Source organism: Nomascus leucogenys, chromosome 22a (assembly GCF_006542625.1).
Source record: "Nomascus leucogenys isolate Asia chromosome 22a, Asia_NLE_v1, whole genome shotgun sequence".
NCBI classification, from domain to species: domain Eukaryota; kingdom Metazoa; phylum Chordata; class Mammalia; order Primates; family Hylobatidae; genus Nomascus; species Nomascus leucogenys.
The window spans coordinates 8,972,081-8,994,893 of record NC_044402.1 but is presented as its reverse complement, the minus strand read 5'-3'; the positions used below and the strand labels follow the sequence as shown (position 1 = coordinate 8,994,893).

Here is a 22,813-nt window from a genome sequence, read left to right as displayed (position 1 = left end):
AGCAATCAGTAGCCTCTCCCTCCTGGCCGAATGAGTCACTTACCTTAATTTCCAATACCAAATATTTGTGTTTAAAATTTATAGAAATGGAGTAATACAGTGAATGAAATAGGTAAAATTCCTGTCCTCATGAAATTATTGTTTACTTCTGTTAGTGTCTTTTTCTTTCACTCAGTAATATATTTGTGAAATTCATCCCCATTATCGCGTTTTTTTTTTGTTGTTGTTGTTATTGTTGTTTTGTTTTTTTGAGACAGGGTCTCACTCTGTTGCCCAGGCTAGAGTGCAGTGGCACAGTCACAGCTCACTGCAGCCTTGACTTCCTGAACTCAAGAGATCTTCCCACCTCAGTCTCTGAAGTAGCTGGGACTACAGGCACACGCCACCACACCTGGCTAATTAAAAATCTTTTTGTGTGGACATGTGGTCTCACTGTGTTGCCCAGGCTAGTCTTGAATTCCTGGGCTCAAGCAGTCCTCCTACCTCAGCCTTCCAAAGTGTTGGGACTGTAGGTGTCAGCCACTGCACTTGGCCCTAGTATTGTATGTTTAACAGTAGTTTCCTCATTGTCATTTCTATATGGTATTCTACTGTAGTTACATACCATTATTTATTTATTCTGCTCTTAGGTCGTCTCCAATTTTTGGCAGTTGCAGCTTGCCAATTATACATACAGATGTATAGTCTACCTGCAGTTGGTTTTTGGGTATTATTGGAGGAGGGGTCATGTATCTTTCCTATCCCCGTATTTGTGTCTAATCGACCTGGCAGCCTTTCTTGAAAAGACCATTCTTTTCCTTTGTTGTCATGTTTGTCATCAATCAAGTGTGGATCTGTGGATCTGTGCATCTGTTTCTGGACTCTCTTTTTTCAATTGTCCTTTTCGCCTATTCTTGGACCACACTGTCTTAGTTACTATAGCTTTATTTTAAGCTTGATATCTGGTAGTTGAAATTTTTCAGCACTGCTTTTCTTTAACTGGACTTTGCTACTTTGCTGTTGTTTGCCCTTTGCATTTCTATTTAAATTTTAGAATCACCTTGTCAGTTACACACACACTCACCCACCTCCAAGTTTGCTGGAACCTTGGGACTGAATTTGACTCTGTAGACCAATTTGGGGAGCACTGACATCTTTATACTGTTGAGTCTTCCAGTCCACTTATATGGTATATCTTTTATTAAATTTGGTCTGTCTTAATTTCTCTCAACTGTGTTTTATAGTCTTCTCTAGGAAAATGTTGCTCATCTTTCATTGTATTTGTTGCAAAGTATTTAATGCTATTTTAAATATTTTTTAATAGTTTATTTTCCAATTGCTTTTTGCTAGTATATAGAAATACTATAGATTTTTATATATTTACCTTGCATTTTACGACTTCGCTAAATTTATCTACTAGTTGTAGTAGTTTTTTGTAGATTCTGTAGGATTTTCCACATGTAGTATTATGTTGTTTGTGACTAAAGACTGGTTTACATCTTTTGTTCCACTCTTTATGCCTTCTATTTATTTTCTTACTGTACTAGCTAAAAGTACACATAACTATTCTATTATACTGAAGGGACATGGCAAAAGTGGACATTTTTCTCTCCCGGGGGAGCATTTTCAATGTTTTATCATACATGGTGATACTTGTTTTAGGTTTTTTGTACATCTCCTTAATCAGATGAAGAAATTGGAAGTTAGGGATTGTTGTCCGTTTTTTTCTTGGTATATTCCAAGTATTTAGGAATAGTGCCTGGCACATAGGAGTTGCTTAATAAATATTTGAGTTAATGAATGTGTGTATATATGCGCACGCGTGTGTTTGTGTGTGTGTAGAACTGATAAGATCTCTTGAAGGACTGGTGGGAGAAGAAATGATTCAAGGGTGACTAACTCAGATTTTGGCTTGAGGAGCTAGAAGGATGAAATTCTCAGTAACTGAGACAGAGAAAACCTTAAGTTTTAGGGATAGATCAAGAGTTTAGATGTGGGTTTGTTGGAATTAATGGTGATATTTACACATCCAAGGACCAATATATGAAATGGTGGGTATACAAGTCTGGAGGTCGGGGGAAAGGTCTGTGTGTGAGGCATTAGCTCAAAAATGAATTTTTAATGTTGAGAAGTGTTGATCTTGACTAGTAGGATTTCTTTTTTATGTTGTGGTTCTGTCTATGTGTACAGTAAACTTTTATCTTTTGGAAGCTGATTTTTCTCTTTTATAGGAAAGCCAGACCTTATTTCTTTCTTCTTTCTTTGACCTCTTTTTGGTGTGTTTTATTTCTCATTTACACGAAGAATATAGCTGTCTGCTATAGAGCTAATGGCTTTGATGGCAAAAACAAATTGGCTATGATATTCATTGTATTTAAGGACATTTTACTTTCATAATCTTTATTCTAGATCCCTTTGTTTTTTTTATAACTTTAATACTATAATAGTTACTTTTATGAATATTTACATTTTGAGTTCTGTCTTGTTTCTCACAATTACAAAAAGTGTGTTTTACATTGTATCTCAAAATACCTTTTTAATTTCAGTTATCTGACAATTCCTGAGTTCAAAAGCATACTTTTCGTTGAAGTGATTGAAAAAATAGGTATCTTAACAAGATGTGTGTTTGCATTCTAACTTTACTATAACCATGAATTTTTTTTTAGAGGTCAGAGAGAAATATATTGAAAGTTATAAAATGATTGTGTTGTTCTTTTAGGTGAAATTGCCAAATACATGGAAACAGTGAAATTACTAGACTACACTGAAAAACCTCTTTATCAAAATTTACGCGACATTCTTTTGCAAGGACTAAAAGCTATAGGAAGTAAGGATGATGGCAAATTGGACCTCAGTGTTGTGGAGAATGGAGGTTTGAAAGCAAAAACAATAACAAAGGTGAATTTTGTTATTAAATTATTGTTTGGTCTTCTTGTGTTTATAATTGCCACAAATACTATAAGAAAGTATAGGAGTAGTTCAATGAAGAAAAATGACAGATTGCATGGCAATTAAGGCAAACATTTTTTATAATACAGAACAATGTGTAGAGGGTTGTAGAAAAATAAATATTTATATATTTCTTATGTTTGGTAGCCAAGTTACTAAATTCCTGAAATGATTTTAACTTGGAATACTGATATCTGACAGGGAAATTTTGATGGTGCACTGAATTCATAATTTATATGTTGTTTTCTCCCAAGTCACCTCTTAGGGTTCATCTTGTCTCGGTTGTTTCTTATTTGTGGATATGGTCAGAGTATTTACCAGTTGAAAACGGGCATTTGAAAAATTGCCATTTGAAAATTTCCTTGTTTGTTGGTGTGGTGCATTTTACCATTTGAACATTATTTTGCTCTGTGAAGAAATATTATATAAAGCTATATATCAGCATATAAGGGGATTAATTGTTTGGAGAGAAATGTTTAATGATGAACTTTATGGTAGAAGTATTATACAAGCATGTAAAGAACTTCTGGCATCACTTTAGATTTTACAGGTATACATTAACTTACTGATTTGCTATTATTTTTGATAATTAACTTATCGATAAATTTACTGATTTCCCTTATAATCTGAAATTATTTAATACAATGTGTTAGCTATTTTTATGAGGAAGGAAAACAACTTTTAGAAGAAAATTTTTTTTTACATTATTAACCATTTTTACTGTCATTAACTTTGCAAATTCTAATAGATTTCTTTGGAAATCTCATATTCCAAACTGAGAAAAAGCGTTAAAACAAATTTTTCTCTCTTTAAAATCAGAAGCAGCATATTTAAAAGTTTTTATCTTTTCAATTAATAAAGGAGATAGGAATTTTGAAATTGGACCAAAAATTTGACTTTCTTTGCCACATAGCAGGTCTCTGTAATTTCATCATAGAATCTGAAATTATATACATGCATCTACATATACTTTTTTTTCTTTGATAAGTTTTATCTTAATTGCATCTGCTCCAGTTTTGTGGTCAACAAGTATGCTGAACGTTTTATCTGTTTGAAATGAAGAGGGTAAAATGGAAGCCTGAGTGAAATTTTTTAGTAAGGTATTAAAGTAAACCTACTCTTTGCATACATGCATAAACAAGCAGCATGTTTCTTATTGCTCAGGATAGATTTCTCTGCATTAATATTTACAGGTAGCTTGTATAGTGTTTTTCTCTAAAATTTTGTTGATTGAGAAGTAAAGATCTCTGCTGCTATGTGAGAACTTGTCCAGAGCAACCACCTCCCCCCGCCCAACCCCCATTCCCCTGCCCCCGCCCCTACCTTCCTTTGCAAATCCCTGTTGTTTGGACCTACATGCTGGAGAAAATGTAGTTTCTGCAGGTTGGCTGACTTTACAGCTGAGTAGGTCAGTCTGCTGCAGAGCTAACATCTGTGACCTTATAATTCTGTGGTGTCCTTGGATAGTTCAGAAGGCTGGAAATTTCCTGTTGGATCATCCCTGACATGTATAAAGCTTCATTTAGGGGAAAAAAAATGAATACTAAGTTGAACAAGTTGAACTATTAGGAGATTTACTTCATTAGTTTACTGCCTTTTGTACACTCATTGCTGACACAGGGTTATTCTTTGTATTAAAAAGAAATTAATAAAAGTTAAGGTTACGTAAGATCATGAGCTGCTTGATAGCCATGTAACTGAAGCGAGTTATTAGTTTTGTTAGCTTTTTTTTTTGTAAAGTGAAAGAATTGGACCAGACCAGTTTTTTTCAAGCTTTTCTTTTAAACTGCAGAACATTTTCTTCATATAAATTGTAAATGCTCTCATTGAAAACAGATAAAAGCAGAGCTCTGCTGGATGAGAAGTTGGGTGCTCCCTACAATGAAAAGCTTTCTCCTTTGAGAAACAGCTTGCCGCCTCTGTTTTTCAGCAAGATCTATAACCCAGATGTCTTTTTTTGCTCTGGATGTCAGGAGGCTCAAAACTAAATATGATGCTTAATTCTAGAAACTTTGTTAATTGTTATAATTAGTACATTTGTTTCCTCTCTTTTCCTTTGTCATAATTTTTTAAAGTGTAAAGTATATTTTCTGTGTATATATCAGACTCAGATCTCTTTTGGAAAGGGGTAGGTTTAATCAGTTTAATATATGTTTGTCTTTAGGTTCCTAAGAGATACTCTTTTTGGTAAAAACCTGCAGGAATTGGTCAACAATGGAATGAAGCAAGGTTTCTTGTCTATTTTTTTGCAGCCATGCTTGATTATGGTGCAGTATATTTGGAAACTAGAGTGAAACATGAATTTACCCCCTTGGAAATGTTTTCTGCTTAATAATCAAGGAGCTTTATTTAAAGCGTAGAATTTTGGGATGACAGAAGGCTGAAGGAGAGCAGAGAGATCAAGTATATATCTGCTCTTTTAAAGAGTACAAAGTCAAATATTTTTATTGTTGGTTAGAACTAAACATTTGCAGTTTTTAGAATCTGGCAGTACACTGCAACAGTTACTGGATTCAGTGTATACTCATAAATTAACATTCAACAATTATGTAAAAGGTCTAGTTTATGTACCTGATCTAGGCTAGGTCTCTAGGGCTACGAAGATCAATGACATGTGGTCCCATCCTTAAAGAATTCCGTCCTGTTCCATCTGGGTTAAGAACAGCTTAATTTACTGGAAAGAGCTCAGCAAGTTAAAAGGACATTAACACCTCCATGAACTATTTTAGGGTTTTAAGTTGCCTGCCTAAGTCAACAAAAAGGGTTGTTGACTGGAATCTCATCCCTGGAAAGTCGTTGAGTAAGGTCTAGACCATGGCCTTGCAATTTGTATTTTATTTTTTCATTTTCAGACAGCCTATATTGTTGCTCCCTATGAATGATTATTCACATACCTTTCTTTCCTTCTCTATTTTACCTCCTAATTTTAAAATTTAAAAATTTTATTTTTCTGGCTACATTATGCTAATTGGTCTTTCTAGAGTTTCTCTTATTTAACCATTGTTAAATAAACCCTTGCTGGCACTTAGCCTGGAACAGGATACAAAGAGTTGAATAAGAGCAAAGCCCTTCCATTGCAAATCAGTAGCCTGCAGCTGCTCCGGTGGACAGCTTTCTTCCTTTCTTTCTGAGGGGATTGCACCTCACACGGCCTTTATACCATGTAGCCTGTAGTTTCAGTCGGGTTGCCCTCAATGTACTCTAAATTTGGTGAAAATCTATCTAGCTGTTTTAGCCTGATACAGTAATAAAGATAAACTATTTTAATTATATAAATTTAGATTGTTGAAGTACATTCCTGTTTTCTAATGGTTTGACATAGTACTGTAGTTAGGTTGAGTCAGCATTTGCTAACAATTTTTTTCTTTAGGTCTGTTATTGAATTCTTTATTTTGAACTTCTTATTTGGCTGAATTTTGTCAAGTGGACTTTTTTGCCCTAATTAAGTGAAGTTGTTACATATGTATAGAAAAGTGCATGAATAAGTACACTTTTACACAATACTCATTTAAACATCACCCAGATCAAGATATGGATCATTGCCAGAATTAGTTTTGCCATTTTTGGGGAAATTTATAGTAATGGTATCATATATTACATACTCTTTTGTTTCTTTCATTTAATTGTATCTCTGAATTTCCATGCTGTTGCATGTAACAAAAATTTGTTGTTTTTCATTGCTATGTAGTATCCCATATGACTATACTGTAATTTATTGATGGACATTCAAATTGTTCCAGTTTCTGGCAGTTGTGATAATGCTGTTAAGAACATTATTTTAATTTTTGGGGGGAAACATATACATTTATTTCAGATTGGGTCTGTATGTACTGGGGTTGCTGCAGCATAGGGCTTACTTATGTTGAGGGTTTGTAGATATTGCCAATTTTCCAAAGCTGCTCTCTCAGCTTACATTCTTATCAGTAGCATGGGGGAGTTCCATTTGCTCACTGACACTAGCTCTTGCATTATATTTAATTTCTCCTATTTTGGTGGATGTGCACTGATTTGTTTATGGTTTTAATTTAATCTCCTTGAAAAATACTGATTTGAAACATTTTTATATGCCTGCCAGCCTTGATAATACTTTTTTTTTGGTGAAGTATATTTCACATCTTTTACCTATTTTAAAAAAAAAAAAGCTGGGGTTGTTAGCTTTCTTTTGATTTGCCAGAGTTGAATACTTTGTATGTAAACCATGTACGTGTTGCACATATCATCTTCCAGTTGGTGTTTAATCTTTTCACTCTTAATATGGTATGTTTTAATGAATAGAATCTCTTCATTTTCATGAAGCTCAGTCCATCAGTCTTTTTGTTTATGGTTAGTGCTTTTTATATTCTATTTGGAAATATTTTGTCTACTTAGGATCATGAAGATACGTTATTTTCAAGAAATTTTATCTCATCCATCACATTTAAGTCTACAGTTTAACAGAAATTGATGTTGTGCATGGTGTGAGTCAATATTTGTTTTCCTTCTTTTGGATATCTAGTTGATTTAATCCATTTGTGGAAAAGATGATCCTGTCCTTACAGCATTGCAGTGGTAACCATAGGTGTTTGAGTTTCTTTCTAGATACCCTATTCTGTACCATTGGCCTGCTTGTCCATCTTTGTGCCAGTGCCACACTGTTTGAACTATTGTCTTCATAATGATACCTGATAGCATATATTCTCCAACTTTTATTTCTTCAACATTGTCTTTGCTATTCTTGGCTCTTTGAATTTACATACAAATTTTAGAATTGGCTTATTAGTTTCCTCAAAAATACTTCTGGGATTTTGACTAAAGTTGCCTTTACTCTATAGAGCAATTCAGAAAGAACTGACATCTTCTCTTCCATAGCCATAGTAGGCCCCTATAGTTACTTAGATGTTCTTCCATTTATCTCAGTCGTGTTTGTAGTCTTCTGTGTCTGTAGAGATAATACACAACATCCATGTCTATTTTCATATAACTGCTTAATTCTTATTCAGTTTTTTTTTGGATTATCTGTGATTATGCAAAGTCTTTATGTCATCTGGTTGTCACATATGTTTGCTCTGTTTTTTACTATTCCTAATATATATAAGTTCTATAATGATTGTTTTGTTTAGCTATGCGGTTTCCTTGTTATCCTTTTGTCTTTTAAAAATCATTTCCTCTATTTTTTTTAAAAAAAGTAAGTATCTTTAAATCTATTTTTTTAAGCCTCTGATGCATTTTATAAAATTTTCTTCCTTGGGGAAGGACTGTTTTCTTTCAGAGGTGGAGTCTTCAGCTATCTTTTGCATGCTATGAGCTTCTTTTTCAGTTTCTTGTCTGGTATTCTTTGTTGGCATGCTTATTCTATCTGATTCATATTGGATAAGGATAGCTTTATGTGAATTTACTAGATTATTGTATTTGTGAATCTTTGACTTTCCCATCTTTGAGAATGTTATTCTTTATAGTTTGGATTTTAGGGCTTGATATATTGTCAATTCATTTTCTTTGCCTATGAATACATGTTTGGGGGTGGATCTGGTGAGTCATAGGCCAAATTATCCGTCATTTTCCAGTATTTGTTTCTGTTCTCTTCCTACCCAGAAGAAGCAAAAATGTGAGTTTATTAATTTGGGATGTTCTTAGTGAATCCACAGTGAAAGAAAGACTATATTGGCGATCTCTTCTCCATGGCTTTAGTTCTTTGTGTGTTTCTTATTTATGTTCTCTTTTCTCACCGGTTGTGGCAGTTCCCTGTTTACTGTTGAGGATAATTAGTGTTTTTGATTATTCTGCCGTCTTTCTCCAGGTTTCTTCCTAGCCAGGGAAGAAACAAAATTACAGGTCCTGCTTTTGGGGAGTCACTGGGGAGTAGGGAGGGTTTCCTCTTTTCAACGGGCTTAAGTCTTTTCTCCCGCAAGCTGGCTGACTTACATCTTCTAAATTGGGGGCCACTGGTGAAAAATTTCAGAATGGTGTTTGCTCACATTCTTGAAGTGTCTGACAAACTTCATGGTCATCACTTTTCAGAGGTTATGCCGCAAAGCTATGATACTTCTGTTTGCTGCTGAAATATTTCTTAATTGTTATTTTGGGTTCATTATTTCAGATTTTAGGTGGAGGGAAGTTGTGAAGTCTTAACCTCCAAAATGTCTCCACTCATTTTTTTTTAACACATTTTAATTTGTTTATGTGTGTGAACATTTAGAGTTAATTAGAATTTATATTCTTTTCTCACAAGAGTAAACAGAGCTTGTTTTTACTTTTACCCTCTGAGCCCTCCACAAACCATCTCTCATACTACAATCATCTGGAATTTTTAGTTCTAGTTTTTTGTGTCATTTGTATACTATGTATTATTTTTTAGAGTTAATCATGAGTCTAACATATTTTGTGTTTTTTGTTTGTTTGTTATCCATGTCCTTTCTCTTGGCTTTATGTTTCAGAGTATATGCTCAATCTTTTTTAAAGAAAGCTTCTGAATGGTAAACTTGTAAATCTTGGAAAGTCCAAAAATGTCTGTTTTTTCCCGAGTTGAAAACGAATGTGGCCATACAGTTTTTAATCAAAGACATTGCTTTGTTGCCTTCTAACATCTAATTTTCCTAATTTTTGTTTTTTACTAGATTTCTATTTTTTCCACTCTTGCTTTGAAGCTTCTTGCCTTTCTCTTTGTCCTGGCATTCTGCAGATATCTGTGCACAAGTGTGTGTGTGTGTGTGTGTGTGTGTGTGTGTGTGTGTGTGTTCTAGTTTGTTTTTACACTTTAGTTATCTTTCTTGGTACTTGGTGGACCTTTTTCATCTAAAGGCTTAATGTCTGTCTTAAACGCTTGAAAAATTTATTTTCTGTGTATGTGAGGATTTCCTTTCCTTCTCTATTCTGTCCCTCCGGAACTCGTACCACATGAATCTGGAAACTCTGGAAGCTAGCTTTTTTTCTCCATGTCTCCTAACTCTTCAACCGCATGTTCATTTTCTGTCCTTAACACTGTTTTTAAGTATCCCACTATCTGTGCTGCACCCTAGACCAAGTAAATCAAAAGCTATAAGGGTGGGACCGTCGGGATTTTTAAAAAACTTCCTAGGTGATTTCATTGTGCAGACATAGTTAAGAACCACTGCATATTAAAATTTGAGTGTCTGAATAGCTTCTGTGCAGAAAACAGCCCTTTTGCAAATAGGCATAGCAAATATAGGGCATTTTAGACTTTACATTGTAGCATTTATTAGCCCCGTGACCAGCTTTTGCATGTGGGCAGTGATGCACACATACTATCTTTTGATCTCTGTGTATATAAGTACCTTACTGTAAGTGATACAGAAGGAAATTTGGTATCTCATAAATGTCTTGAATGGTGCCCAGCAGAATTTCTTGAAGTAGTGAAAGGACATGCTGGAGTGCAATGGGACTATCTCGACTCACCACAACCTCCGGGTTCAAGCGATTCTCCAGCCTCAGCCTCCCAAGTAGCTGGGATTACAGGCATGCGCCACCACGCCTGGCTAATTTTGTATTTTTAGTAGAGACGGGGTTTCTCCGTGTTGGTCAGGCTGGTCTCAAACTGCAGACCTCAGATGATCCGCCCGCCTCAGCCTCCCTGAGCGCTGGGATTACAGGCGTGAGCCACCACACCCAGCCTCTGTGCATTTCTTTTTAAAAATGCATGAATTTTTTTAAAAAGTTCTTTCTGTTGAAATAAGAATGTTATCTGTCTTGCTTATAAGATTGTTATGAGGAATAAAAGATGTAAAGTGCTTAGAACGGTGGCAGGCACATAGCAAGTGACCAGTAAATGTTAACTGCAATATTACTGTTAATGCTGTTATTTAATCCACTATTTAACTTTTCCCATCTTTCTAGTTTCTTGATGATCAGAAAATAACATGGAACATTTTCATTTGAATGTTTTCATTTGAACCTTCTAATGAACTAAGATCTTACATCTTTAAAAGTTCAGTTTATGAAACAGGGTATTAGGCACATGTGAATGAAGACTGGATTATATTTTACTTAGTGAGTATGTGTATTAAAATAGATTGTTTTGAATAGTAAATGATTATGAATTGGTAAAAGTTGATTTTTGCAGTGAAAGATAAGATGTTAATTACTGTGAAATAAAGACTAAAATGTAGCTCCATCTTGTTAAGGCAGAATATAAACAGATTTTTTAAATAAGTAAAATATAGCTCCAGAACTTTTAAGAACATATAAGTCAAATTAATGAGTTTGTAGTTACCCTTTTATTTCTTAAGCTAAATAATTGATACAAAAGGATAATAGATACTTGACATAAAGCAGAGGAGTCCTGACCACCAGAGAATTCTGTGTCTGTGATTTTCTGCCTGCGTGTTTAGGAATTAGGTGTTTTGTGGCCATAAGTTTATTGAGGGAAGATGAGGTAGTATGTTTTTAATAGTAACTCTAATGTAGCCCAATTTGTTCTGTAATACACTTGTTCATGTGTTGCCCTGAGATTAGTTAACTCTCCACCAGTATATATATAGGTTTTGGTTTTTGTTGATGTATTTATAAAGATTAGCCTCCTTAGTTTATAGTATCATATTAAATAGTTTTCAGAATGTTACATTTTTAATTCTCGAGCATTACTCAGAAGACTTGATTGTGCTCAGTACAGGTAATAGGATATTGACCCTTTAAACTTCAGGTTATCACTGAGCATTTAGGTAGTTTCTATATTCTTTCAGGACCTTTAAATTATTTTTTATAACTTTTGCAGCATGCCTGTGAAATACATTTGTTCATGAATGATGGGACTGAAACTCAGAATAGGCCAGGTGACTTGTTCAGGGCCATGAAATCATTATTATTATGCATTTATATAGAAAGTTCAAGGCATCCTAGTGATTTTAGGCATAAAATACTAAGACAAAGCATGACCCGGCCACTCATTTGCCTTTTCCCATAAATTGTACTTGAAACATCTTAACTTTGCCAAAAGTTTTCGACCTTAATGGTGCATGTCATGGAACCCTCAGAGGAAAACATGAGTGAAGAGGTGTCGCATTGACTTTAGAATAGAATACACTGACATATTAGTCTTCATTGAATCTCTGGAAACAGCTTTCATCTTGTTAACTGACTATACGTTTGATCATATTAAAGTTTCATGATCTCCTTGTAACATGAATGACGTTAGAATCATGAAAAGCCATTGCTGCCAACAAGTTGGAAGTTGAATTTACGGTTTTCAAAAGTGTCATTAGGAGATTTTTCTAGGTTGTGCTTGCTATTATTGTATGACATTTTGATGAAAGTTCTTAAGCATGTAGTACTCCTGTAGATCATGTAATCAAGGGTTAGCTTGTTTCGCAGCTTATCTGCTCGTTAGCTGAATTTTTTTTCTAGGAGAATGGATGACAGTAGAGCTTGAAGGCAGCTTTCCCTAGTTCCTTAGTAAGCCAAGCTGAAGGGACATAATGTGCTCTAAAATAAGTGAATAGACAAATTATGCTGACTTTATGAAAGCAGTGCTTTTGCTGAAAAAAATGTGTTGTGCATGGAGCAATCAACCCTGATAGCCAACCAGATAGTTTTTTTCCCCCATTTATTCTGACAGTCTACCATTGTATCAGTATTTTTTGGCACATTTGTATAGATTACCTGTAATTTTTGGTGCGCTATTTTTTGATAGTTACAGTAAATTCTTCATTTTTCATGGTATTGTAAGGGTGGGATACCTTGAACTAGTGAAGAACATAGATATTCCAAACTTTGTGTGCCATATATTTAATCATTTTATTTTGCTAACCTTGTTCCTTTAGACCTGCTAACTAGCAAAATTGCTTGAGTTGTACTTCCTATCTCCAGAGTAGATAACTAAAAATGTTGACAGGAGAGAGATCTAAATTTAAACAAGTAGACAACAACAACAAAATCAAGGGTGGACCGTGATGTAATGTGTGTGTCATATTTACATATGGATTGATACTTCATAGAATGAATTTCCATGTTAGTGGGATTACACTGGACACTTATGTAAGAACACTCATTTATGGAACCCTAAAAGGATTTCTTATAGTGCTTACCTCAAAACAATAGTTGCAGAAATTAAACGTGTGTGTATTTAATGTTTTTATAAAAGATGAAGTTTCTCTTTTGCTTTAACTATTTTATAGTGTCTATTTTTCAGCTTGCAAATGACAGTGCCAGGCACACAGTAGATGCTTAGTAAGTACGTGGTGGTGATCTTCACCTCTGTTCAGATGGAGGTCATTGCTGTTGTGGAAGGAAATTACAATATTCATTATTTTTATTAGAGTCTCCATCACTGAAACTCATTGAAAATAGTACATCACTTTAATAAATTCTAGCAAATTTTTATTTTTATTTTTATTTTTTTTTTGAGACGGAGTCTCACTCTGTCACCCAGGCTGGAGTTCATTGGTGTGATCTTGGCTCACTGCAACCTCCGCCTCCTGGGTTCAAGCAATTCTTCTGCCTCAGCTGGGACTGGTGTGTGCCACCACAGCCGGCTAATTTTTGTATTTTTAGTAGAGACAGGGTTTCTCCATGTGGCCAACTTGGTCTCAAACTCCTGACCTCAAGTGATCCGCCCACCTAGGCCTCCCAAAGTGCTGGGATTGTAGGCATGAGCTACTATGCCGGGCCTCTAGCAGGATATTTTTAGATTATTCCTCAAATTTGTCTGTCTCTTTTCAACTCATTCATTCATTTCCTAACTCTCCATCTTTTTATTTCATCTCCCTGTAATTACGTTTGACCTTTTTCTGCATTTTCTTAAAACATACCTGTAATTAATGTCCATTCAAATATTACAGTTTTTGAGAGACTTAGAGGAAGATATGAAATTACCTTTTTATTACAAGAATAGTTCAATAGTTACTCTACAGGTGCACATCCGTATATGTGCAAAACACTGTGTCAAGCTCATTAAGGGTTGGAAAAATGAGGAAAACCATAGTCCTTACCCTCAGGGAGCATACATAGTAGAAGAGAAATAGAGGAGGTTATGAAAATGGTTTACATGAAATACACAAATGGATGTACTATAACTCTAGAAAAAAATACATTAAGAACACAGCAACTAGAAACTGCTGCTTCCTACTGAAAGCTCACATAGGAGACAGCATAGTGCTGTGGAAAGGAAATTGCAATAAGAATAAAGAGCTCTGAGTTCTAGTCTTTCCATCACCATCAGCTGAGAAATACTGAGCACATTCTCTGGCTTTTTCCCGTCCCTAGTTTCAGTTTTTTCTGTGTATATAGTAGATTTTAACTAAATCTATTAGTTTCATAAATATTGTGGTATAATAACATGTTTGCTGTAACCTTCATAGAAGATGTGTCCTTTTTCTTTTAGTTACTACTAATATTCTGTTTTCAACCACTGTTAGGGAATGGAATAATTTAATCAAATAAATAGATTAACTGATTAGTGTAGTCACATGGACTGATTAGTGCAGTGTTCTATATGTACTATATGAAGCATTTTAAAACTTTTAGGCTGTATATTTGAAGTTTCTAAAGTAGACATGTAGACTTTTGTCATAAGGGGTGGGCAAAACCCAAATAACACTGCCCGAGTACTCATCTCTTAGAGACAGCCATGAATCTGACTGGCTTTTCTTAGAAGCTGTTGAAAGCACCTAGAGGTGATCTTTTGATGCTTGACTTGGGAAGCAAAGAATTGGTCTTTGGTTTTTGCTTCTGAAGATTTTTTTTCTCTTTTCTATTAAAACAGCTTTAAGTCTACAGCAGGTCTCCAATCGATGTTTAGACTATTAGTAAATTATCAGTTCAAATGCATCTAGCCTATTTGTCTTCCTGTTTCTAAATTGGAAGTGAGAAGCTGCTAATTAACTAAACTTGAGCATATCTGAACACTTCAAAAATATAATGTGTAATATATATGCTGGTGCCCTTTGAAATCTAATTTTTGAAGATATTTTAGCTGTGCTGAATTAAAAGAATACTCAAGTTTATTTTATAAGTTTTTTTAATATATCATACAATGTTTTGGTTTCATATTAAACGCAAAGGCACCTGTGAGACCTGATACAGAATGTGACAAAAATCAGAGATTAGCATAGTCACTTTGTGAAGCCATTTTTCTGTTCAAAAGGAACCAAAATATGCACTGTCTGAAGCCTAAGGATGTTGACAAATAATAAAATGAAGCATTCGGAAAGATTCAGAAGGAAGAAGCTGGCAGCAGATTGCTTAGAATTTTACTCATTGCCTTATAAAATTGATAACATACTTAGGTACTACTAAACTTGAAGGGTTTTATTTTGTTTTTTTAATTGGTCTGTAGACCACTAGCCCTTTTTCTATGCAGACTACGTACATTGTTAGAAAAGTTGGGCAGGAGTTACCTGGCTGAAGTGTGGATTAATGCAGTAGAGTGCTTTACCTAATGCATACTGCTTAAAGCACAGGTGTTTCTTTTGTTGGTTGAATACTGTCTGATTTTCCTTCCTATGTAATTTACCTGCATGGAGATTAAGAAAGCCCCCTTTTATTAAATAAGCTTGAAAACTAGATGAATGCACTTAGGTTCTTGGGTAGAATGTATTGGATAGCTAGCTCCCTTTATAATGAGCATTTAAAAATCTGCTCTCCAAAAACTGGAAAATGCATTCTCTGCTGTATGGAAAGCAATATAGTACTGAAATATTCCTCCTTAATTTTGGTCTGAACGAACAAAAGTGTCTGTGTTTATTCCTGCCTAATGCATCACAAATCTGCTGACATGCTAACCTTGGAGTCTTGGCTGGCGTTAATCAGGCCTGTGCACCGGCGGGAAAGATGTACCTAATGCACTCCATCAGTGCAGTTTGCATATGGAAGTTCTCACAGGGGAGCTGCCCTGTGCCAGCTGAGGGTTACCTGCCCACTGCAGTTATTGTATGTAATTATCGAACCAATCTGTTCAGCCCAGCAGGGTTTAGATGGTAATCATGAAGCAACACTTTGGAAAAGAAAGATGTAAGGCATTCTCCCCTTTTCTCATCAGTTATATGAAGTTATAGCCACTCTTACAGCTATTTTTGAGAGGCAATACCTCCATATACAAATCTGCTAAATGAATGCCTTTGAAAGTTTCTCAAGGTTCAGTCAAGTTGTTATTTTTGTATATGTGAAGCATTTTCTTTAGGAACATGGTGGGTATCTCTGAGTTCTAATTTTCCACAGCCACCTTAAGAATGTTTTGAAACAGTGGGATTAATTGTAATACATATATAATAACAGTTCTGACCATTTGGAGGTTTTAAGGTAATGTGGCTTGAATAGAGTTCAGCTTTCCCATGTAGTTCTCTTCGGAACAGAACCCATGGTTGCCATTAGGAAAAGGAACAATGTGCTGTCAGCAGGCATTATCCTCTTTTCTAGCTGTACACAAAATGGCCTGCAGCAAGGAACATTCTCAGATGAAGTTTAACTTATTGTTAATTGTTAGAAAATATAAATGAGGACATTCTGTTGCGTTGTGAACCTGTGAGATTTGGGGCATATCAGATGGTTTTCTAAATGATAGAGACTTATTTTAGGCAACCCAAGAGAAGCTTTGGATTAAAATTTGGATTTTAACCTGTTTAAATTTGAAACTACACAAGATAAAGTTATATAAAAAATTCAAAGTTTTATATTTATTACTAATGCCCCTCTGTAATTTTACCTATGTATAGAGATGTTAGAGAATTTAGAAACTGAACGCAGGACTGGACCTGTTAGAAAATGTTGTAGTGGTAGAAAGATATAAAATGAAATTGAAGGAACATTTGGGAAGAATGGATGGTGACAGAATATAAGCACTGACTCCTAAATAACACTTCACTAGAAAAATAGGACAGGCCCAAGAGAATGTGGGAAATCCAGACGGTTTTTGAGATTTTCGGAGAGCTTTGTACTTTTAAGACTATTCATGTACAGTAAGGTTTATGGCCCTCTTAAACTTTTAATAAAAAGTATGCTAAAAGAGAAACATTTATTACAAGTTTTTCATTATTGATTCATAAATATAATTTTACCACCAATGTTATGTGGTACAAACACTGATGTAATAAATGGGGCAAGACATACATTTTTTCCATTTATCAGATTATCCTCTCTCCGCCCCACCCACGTTGTACAATGTGGAGAGTATCATTGGCCTGAGTGGTGATCGTGAGTTTGTAAATCATTTTGTTTTAAAAGAGTTTCTGTATGATTAGTCCTGATGGTTAAACCATAGCTTTGAATAATGAAGTATATAAAGCATGAAAAGTTAGAGGTGGATATAACAAATATATCTACCATCTGGGTTAACTGTCTAGTTGAAAGTTCTCGTACTCCCCCTTTCTTCCATCCCTCATCCATTCCTTTAGGTAACCACTGTCCTGAAGTTGAGAATATTCTTCCTGTGTGTTTTGACACACCCACACATATATACATTTATACACACACACAAATATGTGGTGAGTTTGTAGTTTACTTGACTGTCAGATACCTCTCTCTCTCTCTTTAAAATATGTAAGAAGCGAAAGAAAGAAATTGAAGAAAGCAAGGAACCTGGTGTTGAAGATATGGAATGGTCAAACACACAGACAGAGGAGGCCATACAGACCCGTAAGTTGAACAGTTTTGCCTAGCTGCTTCTATGCATAAACACAAATTTCATTTCCTCCCATTAGATGAGGGGTCAACTATTTGGGTCATGACCTTTTGATTTTATAATAAAATACCACAAGATTTTTATATAGTATGTATTGCGGTGTCTTTTGTACACACGTTAGATTATTTTCTCTCCACAATAATTATAAAGTTGAGACTGGGAAGCTTCCTTCATTTTGCAGATTTGGAACCCAAGACACTGAATGATTAAATGGCAGAGCTGCCAGGCATGGTGACTGACATGTGCGTGTAGTCTCAGCTACTCAGGAGGCTGAGGCAGGAGGATCACTTGAGCCCAGGAGTTTGAGTCCAGTCTGGGCAACATAGAAACCCCATCTCTAAAATAAATGACTGAGCTGTTGTGAAAGGGTTAGTGATAGAGACCAGAACTCTTAACTGTCAGGCCAATGTCTTTCCACTTCCTCACACTGATCCCACATAACTCTGGGTATGATAGTGAGTGTCAGGGTTCAGACATGGGTCTGTTGCAACTGAGCTGCCTGATTGTTCCTTATAGTTTGTCAACCTCTTCTTTTTTTCCACCACGCCCGGCTAATTTTTTGTATTTTTTAGTAGAGATGGGGTTTCACCGTGGTCTCGATCTCCTGACCTGGTGATCCGCCCGCCTCGGCCTCCCAAAGTGCTGGGATTACAAGCGTGAGCCGCCGCGCCCGGCTTAAATTTTAAAATTGGCGGTTTTAGTTTTGGAAAGATCCTGCATTGTTCTAGAGAGATTGACACTCATTAAGTCTAAGGCAGAGTCTCAGCTGCGCATCAGAAAGACTCATCCCTCTCTTGACTGCCTGGATATCATTTGTTACCTGAACTTTGCTTAATGAGCATCAAGGGTTTTTGTTTTGATAGATAAACACCTTTAAATTCTAGTATAATTACGAAACTTTTTTTTAACCTAAATTTTTAGTGTAAGATCTTCTACTGATGCTTTTTCCCATAAGAAAATATATTAGTATTTTTGTTATTTTATTAATGACAAAAGAGTATAGTGAAGTCATAAATAATTTAAGGAGAACAATTCAGTTGTTTTGACGTAACTTTTTCAGAAGATAAAGAATAATCAGATTCACCCTTATTCATATAAACTCAAAATTGTTGTTCTTAAAATGCTGTTTATTTCCCCCATTACAGTTCGCCTTTTTTCCCCTAAAGTACAAGGCGAGTTAAGTATTTTACTATCAAAATAATCATAAGCGAGAGAAATATTATCTGATGGTAAAATGTTATTGCTTCCAACAAAAAGAAAAAGCCAAGAGTTCATGTAAATGTATATTTTTAAATTTATCAGTTTAAAAGTAACTTGAAGGAAAAGACACATTATTACATTTGATTTTTTTTATTTTTAAGATACATAGTACAATTTAGTGAACACTGTTTTAGGGCTTTAAGATTTTGTGTCATAAACATGTTTCAAGAATGGTTACCTCTAACAGCAGCTTTAGAAATGTCAGTTTCTTCATTAACAATTTTATTTTCAAACACAATTTATGATTTACAATATGGTAAGAGATTTTTCTCACTGTGTGATCTTTCAGAATGCTGTGCCTAGCAAAATGGGAGCAACTTTCCTTTAATATCTATTTAGACCATTTTAAAAACGTGTATAATTTTCTTGATACACCTAAACTCATTTTGAATAGTTGGGGGTCTGTTGTGTAAGAACACATTCTGAAAGCTTTCAAAATGTGTGTTGTGTAGGTTTTCTCAAATAAAGAGAGGAGGTGATGGGATGATTTTCAAGAAGAACAGAGGCCTCTAATCCTTTTATTTTTATGCAAGGCATAATTTTTACCAGTTGAGAAAATTTGGTTATTTGCTGCAAGTAATTTTTCCCCTCACAAAATGATGAGCCTGTAAAAATCATGCATATTTTGGCATTTCAAAATCATGCCAGTATTTCAGAATTGTGCTAAAAATTAGCTAATATAGCCATGATATTTATGGCTGGTGTACTCTCCCCCGTCCTGTTCATAAAATGGAGGCTACTTTTGTTGGCATTATTTTTAAGAACCTTGGATTTTGGACCATTCCTGAGGAATCTTTGGAGAAAGCATGACTAGTCAAAAAGTAGATATTTTTAAGGGAACCCTACAAAGAAATTTCCTACTTTTTTTTCCTACTGCATTATAAAATCATAGAAAAGCATCCCAAACTTGTATGTTATTTTCCAAATATCAAATTATATACATTAGTCTTCTGATTGGCCCCTTTGCCAGTAGTGTATATTATGAAAATGGTTATATATTTAATTAAAGAGATAAAAAGATAGATTTTTTTGTAACAATCAGAATTGATTATTAGGGAAAATATTGAATTGATTTATGCAGCAAAGTCAACAAGGTGCGTAGGACTGATTATATAATAAATTCCAGGCAGTAGTAGCTCTTTTAGTTGCAGTGAGAAACTTTGGATTGAAGGAGATGAGCAGCAGTGATATTTAATTTCAGAGTAAAATGGCAAATTAAGACATTAATGAGAATAATGCTATTTGAATATAACTTTATAGTTGTTAATTTAGTGTTCTTTGTAGTGTGGTTAAAGATTTAAAATGTGTTGAAAGGGAGATATAGTATTGATTATTGACCTTGATTTTGTAATACCCTTTATGCCAATTTCACTATCACAGCATTTTCAGTTTTCTGTGCAGAATTAATTTCAAATTTCTTGAAATAGGCCAGGCACAGTGGCTCATGCTTGTAATCCCAGCAGTTTGGGAGGCCGAGGCGGGTGGATCATTTGAGGTCAGGAGTTCGACACCAGCCTGACCAACATGGTGAAAGTCTAAGTCCTACTACAATACAAAAATTACCTGGGCGTGGTGACAGGCACCTGTAAGCTCAGCTACTCTGGAGGCTGAGGCAGGAGAATCACTTGAATCCAGGAGGCGGAGGTTGCAGTGAGCCAAGATCGTGTCACTGCACTCTAGCCTGGCAACAAAGTGAGATTCCCTCTCAAAATAATAATAATAATAAAAATAAAATTTCTTGAAATAAAAACCTAAAAATCTACTGTGGGATATTTTTAATAGATGGCCATGTTACAGAAATTTAAGAAAAAACTTAAATTTTAGAATCAATCATAGTACAGTATATAGGGTATGTATGACGAGTGGCAGAAAAAAGGATATTCATATAAGCTTGAAATTTGCGGCCGGGCGCGGTGGCTCACGCTTGTAATCCCAGCACTTTGGGAGGCCGAGGCGGGCAGATCACGAGGTCAGGAGATCGAGACCACGATGAAACCCCGTCTCTACCAAAAATACAAAAAATTAGCCGGGCGTGGTGGCGGGTGCCTGTAGTCCCAGCTACTCGGGAGGCTGAGGCAGGAGAATGGCGTGAACCTGGGAGGCGGAGCTTGCAGTGAGCCGAGATCGCGCCACTGCACTCCAGCCTGGGTGACAGAGCAAGACTCCGTCTCAAAAAAAGAAAAAAAAAAAAAAAGAGATTTGCTTTCATTGAACTGTATGGTGATTGAATAGAAACTATAACTTGGAAAAATTAAAAATGCTAGTTTTGAAACTGACCTTCATGTTAAGTAACTAAAACTCATGATCAGAAAACCTTTAGATACATATGGTAGAATTTTGTTCCACATTCAAAGAATGTTTTGTACTTTTCAGAAAAGAAGTGTTGATCTTTTGTTTTTTTTTCGTGCAGTCATTGATTAATTATGAGCACCATGCTGTCCCTGACTCTGGTGTCCCTGCTCTTTCCTGGGAGAGCATAGCATGCGGCAATGGGAAAGAAATGGCCCTGCTTCTTTTGCCAGCACTAGGCAGCCGTGATCAGGCTAACTGCTGCACCCAGAGGTGGAGTAGGAGTAGTAGGTGGGGTGAAATGTCTCGGTGAGGCAGAATTCCCATGTCCCCAGTAGAGAGTCACTGATTTATTCCAAACCAAGAATAGTTAGATAGGAGCTGTCATAAGGGACTTAGACCAGTATCACATATGATCCTTTTCTAGGAGGCTACTCATTTGGGACCTGTGTAATTCCCAGTGGAAAAGACTTTCCATTTCAGTATATCCCAGTGCTCTCCTGCCGAAAGTGTGTAGGTAATAGGCTTTAAAAAGCAACTCATTCCTTTGCTTTTCATAACATGAGTGACCTCATCGCTTCCCCCTAAGGAATGAATGCTTATCTATATTGCTAAAGTTTATATTTGGAGATGATGTTTTAAATTTTACAACACATTTAAATTTTGGAGAGAAATATTTCAGTATTAGTAAAAATTAGATACGTTTTATCAGTCAAAGTATTTTTATATGGCTTAAGAGAAGGTAGGTTTTGTCGGCGTGTTTTTTGACATATTAAAAAATGACTCAATTTTCTAAGATTTTCAGAGTATTAGCAGTCATACCTTTGTATGTCAATTTTATCTTTGCAAATCACCAGTCAATTTGATTTTGAAATGTTAATAACTATATTTAGGGATATTTATATTTCTGTTCTTTTGCTTTTGTAAATTATTGATTAATGATTTCAGTTTCTTTGATTTTTCTTCAAGGTTCAAGAACCAGAAAGAGAGTCCAGAAGTAATTCAGATGCTGTGAACCAGCTTTCCTTTTCTTTGTTTTCTTTTGACTTTTTTCTCCTTTTCTATTTGAACTGTTTTATTTTCATGTGAGTCTTGCGAGGTGGAAGTAACAATTAAATACCCATGTGTTCAGAAAACATTAACTTTTTTTATAAAAATATTTTGTACAATTCATTAAAGGCTAATTTATGAAATTTCAAAATCTTCAGGTTATACTCCTTAAGTTATTCCAAAGCCGTGTGTTTGTGATGTTTTGGAGTACATATATATGAAAATTATTATGACATGCACTTTTCTAATCATTGTACATTTCTCAGAGTGGATAAAAATGTTTGACAAAGTCCTCACTTTTAAGGAAATGCAAAGCTTAAAATAAAAATCTCTTTTGTTTGATACAAATGCACAGTATGTTGTGGCTGTAAGGTTTGGTTTGTATTGATTTTGTTCTGTTCCAAAATCTTTTATTAAGCACCTGCTGTATGAGACAGGAGGTACAAAGACAGGAAAGGAATATGAAATAAAAAGTGGAGGAAGCGTATCCACGAGAGAGAAAATTTACATATATGAAAGATTACATAAGAATTATGTCAGAATGCAAGCGGTATGACAAGAAAACAAGTGACAGATGATCAAGTGGTGTGATTAAAGATTGTGTAAAGACTGGCTTCATCTACGGAAGTCCTATGAACTAGATATTAATAGAGCCTATTCATTCACAGGAATTTATTTTTC

At 35.2% G+C, this 22,813-nt stretch overlaps 1 protein-coding gene across 2 annotated transcripts in view; it reads left to right on the top strand.

The window, feature by feature from the left end:
* Positions 1 to 22,485, top strand: part of VRK1 (VRK serine/threonine kinase 1) — an 83,541-nt gene extending 61,056 nt beyond the window's left edge. For both annotated transcript variants that reach the window (XM_030803390.1, XM_012498215.2), the window contains exons 11-13: positions 2,699 to 2,877; positions 17,397 to 17,487; positions 22,052 to 22,485. In XM_030803390.1, the coding sequence (XP_030659250.1) occupies positions 2,699 to 2,877; positions 17,397 to 17,487; positions 22,052 to 22,083 (302 nt within the window). In that variant the 3' untranslated portion in view covers positions 22,084 to 22,485. The remainder of the gene's footprint in view (positions 1 to 2,698; positions 2,878 to 17,396; positions 17,488 to 22,051) is intronic.
* Positions 22,486 to 22,813: the final 328 nt, after the last annotated feature.